Source organism: Pyxicephalus adspersus, chromosome Z, assembly GCF_032062135.1.
Source record: "Pyxicephalus adspersus chromosome Z, UCB_Pads_2.0, whole genome shotgun sequence".
Classification (NCBI taxonomy): Eukaryota; Metazoa; Chordata; class Amphibia; order Anura; family Pyxicephalidae; genus Pyxicephalus; species Pyxicephalus adspersus.
Window position 1 is genome coordinate 537,505 of NC_092871.1, and position 16,744 is coordinate 554,248.

Genomic DNA, 16,744 nt, shown 5'->3' on the forward strand with positions numbered 1-16,744 from the left:
CTCAGGTACGTCTATCACAGCTCGCAGTGGATGGTCGCCGGGAACACCGACCACTCGTGTATCACCCCCCGACTGTACATTCACCCGGACTCGCCCTGCTCCGGGGAGACCTGGATGAGGCAGATTATCAGCTTCGACCGCGTCAAACTCACCAACAACGAGATGGACGACCGAGGACATGTAGGTGTGCGCCATCTTCCCTCTGATATCACCCCCTATCTATTGTTACTGGGGATATTCATCAATGTTTTCACCCAAGATTCACACGTTTCTAAATTGTATTCAGATAGAAAACCGCTGAAAAGGAAATTGATGAAAAAAATTAGCTGAATCCAATGTGAAAAATGTAATAAAATGTGAAAACTGAATTTTGGATAAAAGTTTGGTGAATGTTGGGTGAAAACCTTTATAAATAGATCTCTGTGAATGTGTTGGGGTCCCCGGAGGTCGCTTTGTTATTTTATGTTTTCTCCCACAGGAATAAAACTAATCATTGAAGGGTCTATTTGTAAATGTTTTCACCTAAGATTCACACTATGGATTAGAGTAAAAAAAAATGTAAAATACGTGTGAATCATAAATATAAGTGGATTCACCCGTTCTCCTATAAATCTTGGGTGAAAACATTTATGCTCAGACCCCTTTAGAGTGAATGTGAAATGTTTTTGTGATTTGAAATTTTTGACTTTTTTCTGTGAAAATTAAAACTTCCAATAACAAGAACATTCACAAAAGGTGAAAACAGAAATATCGGCGATTCCTTTCTACAGATTTCTGTTTCTTTCAGTGAAAGTAAATTACAATAAATAGGGAAAAAATGAAAAATTCCCACGGGGGGTGCGGAGGATTCACTTTTATTTCACATTTTCCTCCTAAATAAATTGGGTGAATGTGAAATATTTCCTGAATTTTCCGCTGATTTCTCTCGGTTTGGGATTTCTGGAAATAATCTCCGGGCTGGGAAAGTAATGAATACGTCTGAGGATTTCTCGGAATTATCCTGAGGGGGCGGAGATTTCCCGAATGCCCTGAATGGGGCAGATTATATAAGGGGAGCGCACAGCCGAGTGCATGAGGTGCAGATGTCATCATCCAATCACGTGCGAGGGAAGAGTTTACAGAATGGCCACACCCTCTACATAATATTGCGATGTGTCATGTGACGCGGATTGCATTGAGCCCGGGAATCTCTTTGCCAAACGAACGTTATTGGAGCGCTGCAACACTCACCTGCCAGCGATGTGAATCAGGGTGCCATATTCACCGACACATAGACATTGGCCCGGATTTATTAAAGCGCTCCAAGCCAAACTTTCATCAGTGAATCTGGGAGATCCAACAAACCTGGAATGAATTTCCTAAAAGTTATTTTACTATTCGTTAGCAAATGTTTGCAATCCAATGCAATTGCACCAGATCCATTCCAGGTTTGCTGGATCACGCAGATTCACTGATGAAAGTTTATTCTCTCCAGCCTTGGAGCGCTTTAATAAATGGGGGCCCTTGTGTGAATGGGCACTATGTTCACCATGTTCACTCTGTTTTATTACATTCACCAATGACTTCCTGTGGAATAACGCCCGGCTGGTCACATTGATGGGGGATGGGCATAGACGTTAATTTATCACACTGACTATTAGTAAATGGGGCGGAGCTTTGTTCACTTTGAAGAACCAATCACATGCGAGGGAATAGTATCGGACGCTCCGGTCTATGTGAGTGATTGGGGTTTCCCCTCCGTACAGCGCACAGCCCGGAGTACAGAACGCGAACCCATAGCGGATAATTTAATTACAGCTCCGCAGCCAATATTGCGGTTTTCATGTCGTCCTGTTGATTTAAGGGATTCCGAATAAAATGGGGAATTGTCTGCGGAATGAAGGCGGCTCAGTGAATGTTTCTCCGTCTCAGATCGATATCTCAGGGAAAATAAACGCAGCTCCACCAGTCACAGATATTCACACGTCAGAGGTTTGTATACATACTCCATGCGGATCCTGCTGGGAATTGGACGCTGTGATTGAGGGGGAACCATATTAGATTTTTCCTCCATAACACAAATCTTCAGTGTGTGAATCCGGTTTGCTCTCCCGGTGAATGTGACGCCAATATGTGACCTTTGTATTTCAGATCATTCTACAGTCCATGCACAAATACAAGCCCAGGGTTCACGTCATCGTCCAGGACTCCAGGTTCGACCTGTCCCAGGTCCAATCCCTGCCGGCTGAGGGGGTGAAGACTTTCTCATTCAAGGAAACAGAATTCACCACGGTGACGGCCTATCAGAACCAGCAGGTGAGCCCAACAGCGCTTGTACTACGCCTCGGCCAATGTTTCTCTTCTGATACTCTGAATTGTAAAAGCAGAAAAGAAATGTTCATCCGGGTACTGAGCGGGGAAATGCAGCTAGTGTGAATACCTTGATCCGTCCTTATATCAGCTGCCCCCCGCCATGTCACTGTGGCGGGTCCCAGCACTTTCTGTATGACAGGTTCTCTTTATACAGGTCGCCACATTAAGGGGATTCCCCCCGGGGTCTCCAGGATTCCCCTCATTTATTTTCTTTCATTTCCCCCCAGATAACCAAGCTGAAGATAGATCGCAATCCATTTGCCAAGGGATTCCGGGACCCCGGGAGGAACAGGTGAGTGTCAGCTCTTGTGGTTTCCTGTACTGCCGGGCAGCAGATGGTGACGGTGTTATTGTTTTACAGAGGGGTCCTGGACGGGCTGCTGGAGAGTTACCCCTGGAGGCCGGCGCTAGCTATAGACTTCAAGGCTCTGGCAGAGACCACAGGTTAGCTGAGCATGGGATGTGATAGGTCGGAGCGCTGCTATAGGATCAGCCAATCACAGAGAGGAAACAAATATTAGGCTTTGGTTTTCAGTTTACCAAAATCTAAATGGAGTGAGGACCAAGAAATAAGGAAACCAAAAAAGATATAAAAACCATCGGTGTCCCCGCATGCTTCACTTTCTGGGTTTATTTTTTATTTTTAGGTTTTTGAGGATTTTTTAAAATATTTTTGTTATTTGATTTCCATGATGAAGAAATAAAAAAATCTCAGTATAAGCCCCGCCCACCATGCCACGCCCACCACACCCATAGACAATTATTACTACAATGTCCATCTTTTGTATTGTACAACACAGATCAGTTTTTGGGTGTTTTGGTATTTCCAGGTTTTTAGGGTCCCCCATGTCCTGGGTCCAGGGGTTCATCCATATTGTCTACCTCTTTGTATCAGACAGGATTAGGGGGCGCCCCGAGGACAATTTTATATCTGACCCCCCACTGTGTGAATACAACATACACAGATCTATGGAGTCCTGACATTCACAGATAGATCATGTGATCGATCCGGTATTGTGCCATGAATATACAGAGTAATGTCCATGGGGGGATGGGGGGCTCCATAATTATAATTAGGATTCTGGAATTGGATGTCCAATGAGCTCGTAGAGAGGGGACGGTCATGTGACCGGGGGCCACGTAGTGTGCCACCTCCAACTATTGTTTTATTGGTTGCTTCTCTGAGGTCAGGTGACATGATGTACACTCCTATGGGTGAGGGAACATGCGTGTGCTGCTTAGTTCTGTAGTATCAGTCACATGGTACCATGCCAGGGGCAATGTGCTTGTATGGTGTTGGGTGAATAATTCCTTATGATTATCACAAAATAAAGAATCCAAAAAACAATAAAATGAAAGCCCAGCATCTGTCCCCTAGGTTGCCGGTATCCGTGGGTTGCCGGTGTCCCTGGGTTCCGGTATTCTCAGGTTGCCAATGTCCCCGGGTTGCCGGTGTCCCCGGATTGCTGGTATCCCCGGGTTGCCGGTGTCCCCTGGTTGCCGGTGTCCCCGGGTTCCGGTATTCTCAGGTTGCCGGTGTCCCCGGGTTGCCGGTGTCCCCTGGTTGCCGGTGTCCCCGGGTTGCCGGTGTCCCCGGTGTCCCCAGCCCTGTACTATATCACAGATTTTGTATTCTCCCGGTTTGGGGTGACAACGACTCTCATCATGTCCTCTCTGTTCCTGCAGGCGGCTCCTCTCCGATCTCCTCCAGTGGTGGAGCTCCATCTCCTCTCCTCTCACCGTCCTCGTCACCTCCGTCCTTTCCGCTGCCCTCCGGGAATCTCGGCATTCCCTATCCCGAGAACTATTTGCACAATATAAACCTCCCGCTGTGTTATCGGATTTGCCCCGGCAGCGTCCTGCGGCCCCGCTCCGTCCTCTTCCCCAGCCAGGACAAACAGATCTGTCCGTCAGGGCCGCTCCTCCCCCCCCTCATGTTGGATGTCCCCTTCCTGTCCGCCTTCGGAATCTCCAAATCCAACAAATTGGAAAGCGTAAAGGGTCCCTGCGTCCAGGGCTTCCCCCCCACTGCACAGATGTTGTATGGACTCCCCACATCTGGCAATATTCTCCCCTCCTCAGGATTCACCCGGGATTCCCTCCATTGTTCCTTCCATCCTTCCTATGGTTTGTACAACTTCTCAGTGCCGCCTCACTTCCTCACCGCAGCAAACCATCTCAAGATGGCGGACACATTCACCGCGTCATACAGAGAAGGCCAACCTGATGGGTCCCGCTGGCCGTCACCAATCAACCATTGCCTGTGAGGGGCCCAATGGGAAAAGTTATTTAATGTGAGAGAATTGTTATTGGTGGGAATGGACGTCTCGCTGGCCGGCGCCGATTATTCACCAAACATTTCCGGAATGTTTTCCAAGAAAAATGACTTTCATCTGAGCGGCTCCGGAGCCAATTGTATCCCATGTAATAAAGTAACCCGTTGTCACATGACCATAACTCATATTCCTCACAGGCTGGACGCTGACAGGAGGATGGAGAAACAAACAATCATAAAAATCATTGCAAGACTTCCTGGAAATATTTGTTAATTGTGCGCAGCGGCTGACGGAGATAATTTCACACAGATATCACAGTGGATGATATTCACCGACTTATGGGTGCTGCTTTCATTCATGGGTGCTGACATTCATTTGGAATGCAGCTCAAAAGCAGGTCACCAAAATCCCATTGCTCCTCATTGAGCTGTTCAGAAGCTGCATTTGACCCGCTTAGCGTTGCCTTGAGGTTGTTTGAACAAAGCGGATCACCCGCAGCCTTATAAAGCAAAGCATTGAAGCAGCCTGTGATCCTATTGGCTGATTTATTTGTAGATTGATCTGATTGGATGCCGTATCTTCCTGTCTGTGGGCAGCCTTAAAGTGACCCTGTCATGTATTTAAATCCCCACAAATGCACCCACAGATTCACCCCAATATAGAGGAGGTCACCCCGGAATCTTCTGGATCTCCCATTAGTGGGGTGAGAGCTGTGTGCAGGCTGGGTGACCCCCCGGCTGATTTTTTTCTTCCTAATCTCCCCATTGTATGAATAATACATCCCGCACACTGCGGTGAACGACATCTCACATGTGAATTTTTCACCCTGTATCGCTGACATGAAGCCCGGATTCACTGGAGTCTGTGCACCAATCAGAGTACACTTTCATTTGGTTTGGAGATCAAGGCGGAGCTCGTCACTTTGCTGACACATGATTGGACGATGGGAGTGCACAGCTTCACCTCACCAAGCCCCAGTGATAAGGAAAGTGTCAGCTCTGTATTTTAGGTGAGGAGAATAATAAGGGAATCTGTGCTGAGCTCCTGCTGGAAATGCTCCCTGCCTGGCTGTCAGATCAGCGTCTCAGCCAAGCAGATTATTCAAGGCAATATAGATCTATGGGCCCCAGGGATATAAAAGGGCCCAAGCTACAAGCTTTAGGGTCTTATAGCAAGCTGAGGGTGCAAGAGGTCCGAGCTGTCACCCCACCAGGGGGTATAAGGGGGATCACATGGGGGGGGTGATGCCGTGCAGTGATGTTGGTGACTAGGGGCCCCCCTGCCAATCTCCATGGAATCTCTTCCTTGGGGTCTCACCATTGACGTTGCCATTTCCGGCATTATTTGTGTTTTCCAGGATTTGGGGAAATTCCCTCATAGATTCATCCCCTCCCCCGGTGACCCCGCAGTCCGTGCTCTGGCTCTCAATTCGATGGGTTGTCACAGAACAGAATGTAAATAATCCGCACAGACCCCCCATGTATCTCTGCATATCATTATAATAAATTGGCTCCGCCCACTTCATACTACATTCGTGTCCTGGTCTCAATGACTTTTTATAGACAAGCAAGAAAAAAAAACATTTATGATTACCGAGAAATAAAATGTAATTGGATGTTATGGGGACACGGAGGATATCTGATACAGGGGTCAGGGGTAAAAATGGGGGACAAAATCTTCATATACAGCCAATACCAGGGGGCTTCAAAAAGACTCAAAAACTAATTCCATCACTTTTCTACACATTCACCGCCCTTTGTGGTGAATTTTACCGATCACATGACCACCAATCCCCCCTCCCCCCCCACCACCAATGTAATAAAAATATAAAAGTGCAGAAACTTTATGAAGACAAAAGATTCATTGCCATATAACTGTGATATTCTGACTTACTAACATTCACTCTGCTCAGTGAATGGCGGATATGAGTTTGGTAAATCTGTTCACCCATAGCAGCCAAATAAACTCCACTTATTGCTGGTGAGTGCATGGATGATGAATGATGAGTGACGGCCAATAGGTGATGAGTGACGGGTGATGGGTGACAGGTGATGGGTGATGAGTAATAGTTGGTTAATGGGTGACGGGCGATAGATGGCGGGTGACGAGCGAATGTTGATGAGTGATGAGCGATGGATAATGGGTGACAGGTGCTGGGCGATGGATGACAGGTCATGGGTGATGGAGGATGGGTGATGGGCAATGGGGGACAGGCGATGGGTGATGGCTGATGGATGATGGGCAATAGGTGATGGGTGACTGGTGATGGTTGATGGGTGACGGTTGATGGGTGACTGTTGATGGGTGACGTGCAATGGGTGATGGGTGATGGGCAATTGGTGATGGGCGTTGGATGACTGGTGATTGGTGATGAGTTATGGATAATGGTTGACAGGTGCTGGGCGATGGGTGATGGTTGATGGGTGACGGGCAATAGGTGATATGTGACGGACGATGGGTGATGGGTGATAGACGATGGCTGATGGGCGAAGGGTGATGGGCGATGGTTGAAGGGTGACGATTAATGGGTGACGGGCAATGGGTGTTGGATGATGGGCGATGGGAGACAGGCGGTGGGTGACAAGTGATGGGCGATTGGTGACGGTGATGTGATGGGTGACGGGCGATAGGTAATGGTTGACGGGTGACGGACGATAGGTGATGGGTGACGGGCAATGGTTGACGGTTGATTGGTGATGGGCGATAGGTGATGGTTGATGGGTGACGGATGATAGGTGATAGGTGACAAGTGATGGGCGATTGGTGACTTTGCCCTTCCAGGTTTACACATCTTCCTCTATACTGGGATATCTTAAAATAGATTTGGTCATTTCTTAAAGGTAAACTCAGAGAAAAAAATCTGTCCAATCACATTCTCCAAATACCGGGACCAATGGCACAAAGTAATGCTGAATCTGAGATTCCCTGCTCTGTGATTGGTCGGTAGTCCTCCAATTTATCCCCCCCACATACATACACTGCACCCCGATCCTCCCTCATATCCATAATATAGAATAAGAGGAAATCAGAGGCGGAACAACAAATATCTCCACTTCATCAATCACCAAACCAATACAAGAAGAATATTGATCACATTGAATATTGATGGGAATCCATTGATTGGCTGACAATTATTGTCCATTTCTTGCTATAAATTCTATCTGATAATAATATTTTGTTACCCCACACAGGAGGCAGAGCCGGTACTCCTATGTATTGTACTGCGCTGCTTAATATGTCAGAGCTATTTAAATCCTGTATAATAATAATATTGATCCGACATTCATATTGATTATCACACAATGCACAGTGTGAGCTGATATCACAGATCTGAATTATGTATTGTACAGCCCCACAGAACATGACGGCGCTATATAACAATATTCACAAAGGCCTCGGATGATTCTGATCATTGTTTGGTTTCTTTTATTTTTTTACATTTTAGGAATTTAGACTTCATGAGGAAAAACATAATTCTGTATGGAGATAAATATCACTTATTACAGGTATGGCAAAGCCCTGTGATTGGGTGACGCGCGTCAGGGGAGGAGCCTGCGGCTGGCGGGATCTTCATGTGTTTGCTGTAAAAAAGTGTAAATGGCAAAAATAATGTACAAAAAATAAAAAGCAGATTTCTCAGATTTTCTCATTGTTCATTTATTTTTCACCCTCATTGTCCACAAAGAGGAAAACAAAAATGGATGGAAAGGTGACCCCTTCACAATGGGCCTGATTTATTAAACCGTCATGAGTGAATCCGGGTGATCCAGTAAACCTGTTTTCAATCTTGGACCAGATGCATTCCAGGTTTGTTGGATCTCCCAGGTTCCCTCATGATAGTCTATCTTCTCCAATCTTGGGGGGGGGGGGGTTAATAAATCAGGCCCAGTGATTGGGTATTCAGAGATTAGATTTTTTACCAGAAGGGCGATGTTGGGGTGAAAAAGATGAAAATAGCGCAGAAGTGGACTGGGATTTTGTGTCGGGGGGGGGGCACCCGGGGGGTCACCCACCCTGACCCGTTCACACAGCCGCACTCACCCGTAATAAATGACCTCAAAGGGCAACCAAATGGTCAGAAGGGGGGGTAAGAGATTCACCTCGCTGTCCACATTCCACCACACGCTGCGCCCCTCCCTGCTGCCCTCTATGGGGGTCCATGAAAGCCCGGAGGGTGGGCAGTACAGAGGATTCATCCAAAGTGTGGCATGATAATATTCACCACAGGGAATCTCACCGTCCCCAGCAGTGTCACCACAATCAGGGATATTCGCCCCCGGGTGCCATTCATGCCCCATTACCCGGTGATCTGAGTGGCTGCGCCCCATCTGCTCTGAACAATGCGAGCGTCGCTAATCCCCCCCAGCTCACCCGCTAATCACATGATAATTGGTGTGAGCGTTCTGTAAATTGGCGCAGATTTCATGGTAATAAAAGATGGAGGGGAGTGCGGCGAACGCCATCCAGCCGGAGGATTTCCATACCCCCCCCTCCCCCGCTGCCAACCCGACATATTGTTCTAATAAAGGTTCAGAAAGGGAAAAGAAGGCCGAAGACCCCCCCCCCCCAAAGACTTTCCAACGCCGATGTTTACAAATTTGTGCTGACTGCTCGCATGTAAACTTCTTATTGGCCGCAGATGTCCGGGAAATCCTCAAAGCGCCTGAAAAATCAAACATTTGGGTGACCCCATCCACCATGGACATTGCAGGAAGAAATGAAATCATTAACGTTACATTGTATCCAGCGCCATGGTCATGTGACTCTCATAGATCAACTATTGTGCGGCAATATATATATACTATCCAATGATTGGTGGTTACAGCCTTTGTAATTCTCCACCCCTGCGGACCCAGATTTCTAAGCTCCGCCCCTTTGGGGTCACTGATTCCTCTTCATATTGTGGAATTTCTTATTACTGCTCACAATTCCCATCCTCCATCCCCTGCGATGGGCACATCCGCGCTCAGCCAGCAATTTCCTCGTCTGGTCAGCTGACAGCTGGGAGCATTTAGCAAATAATCATCTCACCTGTGTCAATGGGCGATGATGGGGGAGGGGAGCGTAGGGGGCCTGGGATTCACCACACACATTCACACTCTGGAGAGGGATTTCTGATGAGCAAAATGGGGGGATTCCGATTCTTCTTCCACTCCTTTAAAAAGGGGGAGGAGAAAAATGTCATTTTCAATTTGACAAAATTTGGGATATTTTTCACTGAATGAGGGAGAATCCTGAAATAGATGTGAATCCCATGGAAATGACATTCATCTCCCTCATTCCTCATTTTCACCTTTTCTCCATTTGTCCCATCTCAGAGCCGCTGATCTCCTCTTTGCAGCCACTTCCAGTCTCGGTTCCCTCCAGTAATGGCGATTTTCAGAGTTTATTGGTGGTGACAACCCTGGGGCCTTTCTGTGTAATGTTCACAAGGTAGTCACCCTCAAAGGCCACCATGATGGGGTGACAACTCATGGGGCAATCAGGAAATATAGGCAAAATGTTGTCATCTCTTAAAAGGAAGTGTCAGATCCAGGATCTCCATGGCAGGATCACCAGGGATTATTATTTTAATAAATCTTTTCTTTTAATGGCAGGATATGAACACGGATAAAATACAAAATGTATTCAACATTCACAGTGGTGAATATTAGCACATAATGCACCAAACACAGAGCATGAGGATTCACGGCCAAAACTCATACTAAATTTTCTGTCAGTAAATTGGTTTTATGTAGTCACATAGCACAAACATATACTGCAGCGCTGTACAAACAGAAGGTGAAAAACGGGGAATGTGATGGGGAACTAAAATCTTTTTTCTAGGTTTTTAAAAGATTGCAAAAAGGTGAAACATTCATCACCTTCTTTCACCTGGGGGCATATTTCTTTCACCTGGGGACACAGAGAGCAGAGAAATCTTTCCCAGGGATGGGCAGAACAAACTTCCTGGAAATATTCAGGAGGATTGGGGGGGTCACTCCAATCTTTAAACATTTCATTTTGTACAGCGCTGTGTAATATGTTGGTGCTATATAGACCCTGTTTATTATATTATTAATAATACCATTCTGAGCAGCCATCAGATCCATCAGATCTCATCAGATCAGATGTGCAACCCGGCTCACCTGTGCAGGTGTTACATTACCCTGTGCTGGCCAATCAGGACATCCGAAGATCATTTTCGATGTAGCCGTGCGCTGCGATAGATCAGGGACATGCTGTGTCATATTGAAGCTCTCATGTTCTAGGAGCCCCCAATGTTCCCGAGATGCAGAATGGTCTAAGATTTGCTAAAAAGTCCCCCATAGTGACCCAGCCATAAAGAGTACAGAGTGCCGCCCTGCTGATCATCCTGAGGGACTGCAGGAAAATGTCAGATTCTCTGTGCGGCCCCACCCTCTGGTCATAGTGCTGGCAATTTAATGGGTTTCATATTGTGTTGGGTCTGTTATTATTTAAACATATTTATAGCCCCAACATATTCCACAGCGCTGTACAAAAATCAGGGTTGGAAATGACGTATGGATAAAAACAATAACGCTGGAGGAGGGGAGGATCCGGCCCTGTTGGGGTGCAGCATGGGGGTACAACGGCTTTCAAATCACCATTGGGAGTTTATTGGGGCCCCTCACAATCAGGGGCCACACATCTCACAATCAGTTTTACCTTTTGGTGTATTTATTATGTTGTTGGATTCAGATTTTTCTCATTTTATTGAATTGAAGCTCCTGCCCAATCACCGCCCCCCCCCCTCTTTTGTACACCTGGTAACAACCCATCCCGGGGGCAGCAGGGGATTTTACCCCAATGCTGAGTCCATGGAAAGTTTTTGGAAATCTTTATGTTGTCTATGGATCCCCCACCCTCCTTCGCCCCCCCATTTGTGAATTCCTCGGACATTTGGTGCCCCCCCCCCCTCCGTACACCTGACATGTTTGTCTTGGAATGGGATACTTCTCTCTGAACAGACACATGCCAATCAGCATCCTGGGGGGGGGGGGTAATGGGGGCAATCAGCACCCCCACACATACTGAGGGGGGGGGCACGTGCTGACATCTCTCTGCAAATTGATCCTCAAGATGTTCCGGGATTTTGGCTGGAAAAACACGGAGAAGGCGGAACACGTGCAGCCAAAATGTGCTTCTCATTTATTTCCAAATATTAGGCGCAGCGCCATGTGAGAGCAATTTACCTGCAGGAAGACAAGAGAAATGGGGGGGGGGGGCAAACAGGATGTGCTGGGGCAGGTGGGGGGTACAGCTCAAATCATCACTAACCCCCCTCCTAGGATTGTGGGGGTCAGCAGTGATGCCCCCATTTAGCACAATGACTTATTTCCAGTGTTTTATATTCACATTGCTCGTCCTTCAATGGCTGATGTATTTGTTTTTCAGCTGGTGATCCTGCCAGTAACAATTCAGACCTCCTGGGGCATTAATGCGACTCATTTGAGCTGCGAGTTGTTCTAATAAACATATTGGGGGCAGATTTCTGGCAACACATCACACCCCGCATGGTAGCGTGCACTGTATGTTGTGACATGATGACATGTGTGTGTGCTGACATGTATGTGTGTGCTGACATGTGTGTGCTGACGTGTGTGTGTGATTACATGTGTGTGCTGACATGTGTGTGCTGACATGTAATATGTGCCATGTATTGTGCTGGAGCTGTATGCCAGAAGATCCGGATGATGATGAGCAGCGGAGGATGACAATGACAGAGTAGCGGGATGACTGCAATGGCTCTGGGAAATCACTGACAGCGGAGAACCATGGACAGTCACCGGACCGGCAGCTGGTGGTGACCCCATTGGGTAGATTTGCGGCTGATTTACTAAATGAATGAAGAATTGGGAGGTAAATTCTCCACCAATAGGGTGAGGCCGCTCTAATCAGCCAATCACATGGAAAATCCTGATTTTCGGGTGACCTATGTAGGGTGTCACTTTGTTCTGTACACCTTGCCCCCATCTTGTCCTCGCCATGTGCCGGTGGCTCCGGTCCAGCAATCTTTGCCCATCTGATCCATAGAATGTGAATTTCCTGCCTTGTTGTTTGGTACCATGCGATGGTTGCGGTGCAGTAACTGCGCGCTGCGCTCTGTCTCTCCGGTTACTTTGACTTTTCCTCATCCGGGTTTACAGCTCGGTGCTTTGTATAAATACCGCACACAATCCTCCGCCATCCAACCAGGCCGATAATTGGGGGATATCCATGTGTGTGACACCGAGCAGCCATCAAGAGCACAGGCATAGACCGTAGCCTTGTACAAGGTCCTGGCACTTAGCTGCGGTGTGTTGGTGATAATATCAGATTTACAATATTAAAGTCAAAACTTCTTCATTACAATCCCTGCAAACTATTGGGGAGATTTCCTGTGTGGGTGACACAACAGGAAGTAAGCGGAGATCTCTTGTGACAGCAATTCCCACCAAAACAACAGTGTCCCCATTGGAAGATTTCTTATCACTTCCTGTCTTGGTGACACCAGGACCTACCTCTTCTCTCTGGGCAGGTTGTGTTGCAGGTTTGGCACCTTTATTGGTTGGAGACATTTTATGAGGAATGGTAAAACAACGAGGCTCACTTATTAAAAATTCATAGATATTCATCCAAACTGCATAGACATTCATTCTATGTGAATTAGCCAGCATTCAACCAATTGTTATGAGGATTTTTCACAGAATGTGTAAATCTGTGAATGTTGGAGATTCAGAGGTTTTAAAGTGAATGGTGGCTTTCTTTTGGTGATATTGTTTAAGCTGTTCATTCACCACAAATGCAAATTGCGCCAAATCCCTGAAACTCATCACAATTTAATTCCAATTCATTTAACAGGATGAAAACATGACGATTCACCAGATGTATGACATTCACCCTTTGGAAAGTAGGAAATAAGATTTCACAATGATACTTTGTAAGTTATATGTGTGACCCTTGGGGGGGGAGACATGCAAATATCTCCACACTCCAACCAATGGCGCGCTTCTTTCACCCATGCCGATGAATAATAACTGGAAGATAATTACATTTATAGAAAGGTGACTTTTTCTCATTTTCTGATTGGANAAAAGTCCCCAAAAGGTCCCTGAGATGGATCCAATAATTATTATCACTCAGATCCACCCATGAGGTGTCAGACAGTTGTGATTGGTTAATATTTTATCGTTTTATCGAGTTGTATAAGTTTCCCAGCCAATGTTAGGGGGAATTTGCCGCCATTTTGCCGCCGTCTGTCAGTTATCTGGAGGCCCCCTGAGATCTGACGGAAATCTGCGAACAAATTGATGGGCAGAAAGGTTAAGTGACAGTTTGGTGAACATGTGTGTGTGGAGAGGCACATGGCAGCGCCGTGGCCCCGGTGACACCAACCAGCAGGGGGGCCCCACAAGGGAGATCAGTTTACAGATTTAACACTTAGTTCAAACAAAGAGACAGCAGGCCATGTGCTGGGCACGAGAGCAGAAATAATCCATCACAACTAATGGGCCCATCATGGAAGGAGGCTGACAACTGCTGGAGCGGTGTACAAAGACTCTAGATATCTGTGTACAATGAGGGGACATGGGGTACAAAAAGGGGGAAACTGGGTACAAAGAGGGGGGCACTGGGTAGCTGGATACAAGGAGGGGGGCATTGGATACCTGGGTACAAAAAAGGGGGCACTGGGTACGAAGAGGGGGCACTGGATACGGAAATTTTTTTTTGCCCCCTTTTTTTTGGGGGGGGGGGGGGGGGGGGGGGCTATCAGATCCCTATTACCCCCCCCACACACACACCTCTGCTCGGGGCCACACTGGGGTCACCATTGACCATGAAATTGTTTAAGCGCAGAGTCTGAGGGGGAATGGGCTCCAGGAAACCTTAGAAGCTGGAATGTGAACGTTGTTTATAAATCATAAAATCTCTGAAATAAAATCGTTTAAACACCAAATTAGCGCAGCCGAGTCCTCGGTGTCCCCGATTTACCAGGGGAAGGAAGCTGTCCCAGAAATGATTTGGTTTCTTCAGACCCAGAAACCGGAGACGGCAGAATGATGAAAGAGCAATTAGGAGATTAAAGAGAACCTGTCACCGAGGACAGGCAGGAGGTCACCGGGTAAAGCGATACCATCAGGATCCAGAGCACCGACTCCACCGAGAGATTATTAATAAACAGTGTTTATATAGCGCCAACATATTACACAGCGCTGTACATAACATCTTACAGAATCTCCAACACCTGCAAGTCATATTGGAATTTGCATTTTTAATCTTTTTTTTTAAATATTCCCTGTTGATCCCGCCATAAAGGTCAGCGTTCAGGGACTTCCTAATATAGAGTGACAACACTCGGTCCTTTCTTCTAATTGTGTTAGGATGGGAGAACCTGGGTGATCCAGCAAATCCGGAATATATTTCCTAAAAAACATTTGATAAGATTTAGTAAATGTTTTTACCATGGAACAGATCCATCCCATGCTTACAGGATCACCCAGATCCACCCATGATAGTCTATCCTCTCCAGTCTGTTCCATCAGTTGGTGCTTTGATATGACCCCCCAACCCCCCCCCCTGCACAAAGATCCCGGACACAATGTATGCCGGACCCCAAAACCGATCAAACTGATCATACAGAGCTCACCTGAGATCCCACAATCCCCTTCTCTATCAGACCACATGACACCAAACATTGGCTCAGTGAACGCACCAGCAGCCAGGTCACCGTCCTGAGGAAAATATTACCCCCATATAACACCTGTGAGGGGTAATAATGAGCCCAGCACCTCACATTGCATGGAAACCCCAGAATCACCCCCAATATGTTACCCCTCCCCATATTCACAACATTTCCAGGTCCTGACACTCCCACCCAACAGCTCCAGTAACTGCCCCTACCTGCCTGAGAAAATACCCCACCTACCTGTCCCCAGAGACCCCCAAACTCCTTGTACACCCTCCTATCATCTCTCATCTGGACTACTGTAACCTCCTCCTCTCTGGTATTCCACTAACCCGACTCTCTCCTCTACAATCTATTATGAATGCTGCACATACCCCCTGATCCCTATTAGAGGTAATGATTGGGACCCCCAGATCCCTATAGATTGGTAATGCCGCCTGTGCTGTGTGAAGGGGCTGCGGCCCCCCGGGGCGATTCGACAATAAACCATAACAGTTGTTTTACCTTATGTCAGACGTGTCAATCTGGGCACGGAGGGGAAATTGGGATCAGGCGGGATTATTTCTGATTCCCGGAAACGCCAAACGCTGGAGAGAAAATCATCCCCCGTCAGCTCGGCTCAATTATAAAATCATGCGCCCAATTAAAGGCCGCAATGCAGATCAGCCAATCAGCCAAATCCGTTCCGGGGGCTTTGGCTGCGGATCACAAAAGTGTTGGGGGGGGGGGCATTACATGGCAGGAAGTCAGGAATTCTCCCGAGAGATTGTGCGACCCGCAGGGCCTTCCATTGGGATTGTGTCACCTCGGTATGGGGGGGCACCAAACACAGCCTGGAGTCCGAACCCAAACCGATCATCAGAAGATCCCGCCACAGATTCCCGCTTATTGATTGGCACAAACTCCATTTCCAGAAGAATTCCACAAATCTGGAAAAGTCAGCTGAAGCTCAGGCAACTTTCTGGATAAAGTTCTATAATATATGCTAATTACCCCCCCGGTAGGGTCCCAAGTGGGAAAATGGGGCGAAAGTATGGTTTCTAAAATATAATTTCACTTGGGACAGATGCCCACTTGGCAACACTCCCTTTTCCCACCATACAATTTGAGGGGCAATACTGAGTTTATTGGCCAGTGCCTTAAATAAAAGCAATTTAAGAACCAAACTTTACCTCTGATTTAAATAAAAATGATGTGTGTTTTGTCACTTGGGGCACGTGCCCACTGACCTCCTTTATTAGCCCCCTACACACACACACCTCCACCAACAAACATCATGCTCTGAGCTTTTCCAGTTGACACGTAAAGTTACTGACGGGTCTTCTGGGCTGAGTGGTGGTCAGAGCTGGGAGTACCATCATTGTGCAGCGACCCCACAGATGAGGAGAGTTATACAGAGCCCAGACCTGGTGATTTAGTGCCAGTTATTCAGGTCGGGGTCCCCTCA

General features: G+C 47.1%; 1 protein-coding gene across 1 annotated transcript in view; it reads left to right on the forward strand.

Moving 5' to 3' along the window:
- TBX22 (T-box transcription factor 22) overlaps positions 1–6,247 on the forward strand; it is an 11,506-nt gene extending 5,259 nt beyond the window's left edge. Inside the window, exons 3-7 of the mRNA XM_072430626.1 lie at positions 6–180; positions 2,131–2,295; positions 2,580–2,644; positions 2,714–2,796; positions 4,039–6,247. Coding sequence (XP_072286727.1) covers positions 6–180; positions 2,131–2,295; positions 2,580–2,644; positions 2,714–2,796; positions 4,039–4,619 — 1,069 coding nt within the window. The 3' untranslated portion in view covers positions 4,620–6,247. The remainder of the gene's footprint in view (positions 1–5; positions 181–2,130; positions 2,296–2,579; positions 2,645–2,713; positions 2,797–4,038) is intronic.
- Positions 6,248–16,744: the final 10,497 nt, after the last annotated feature.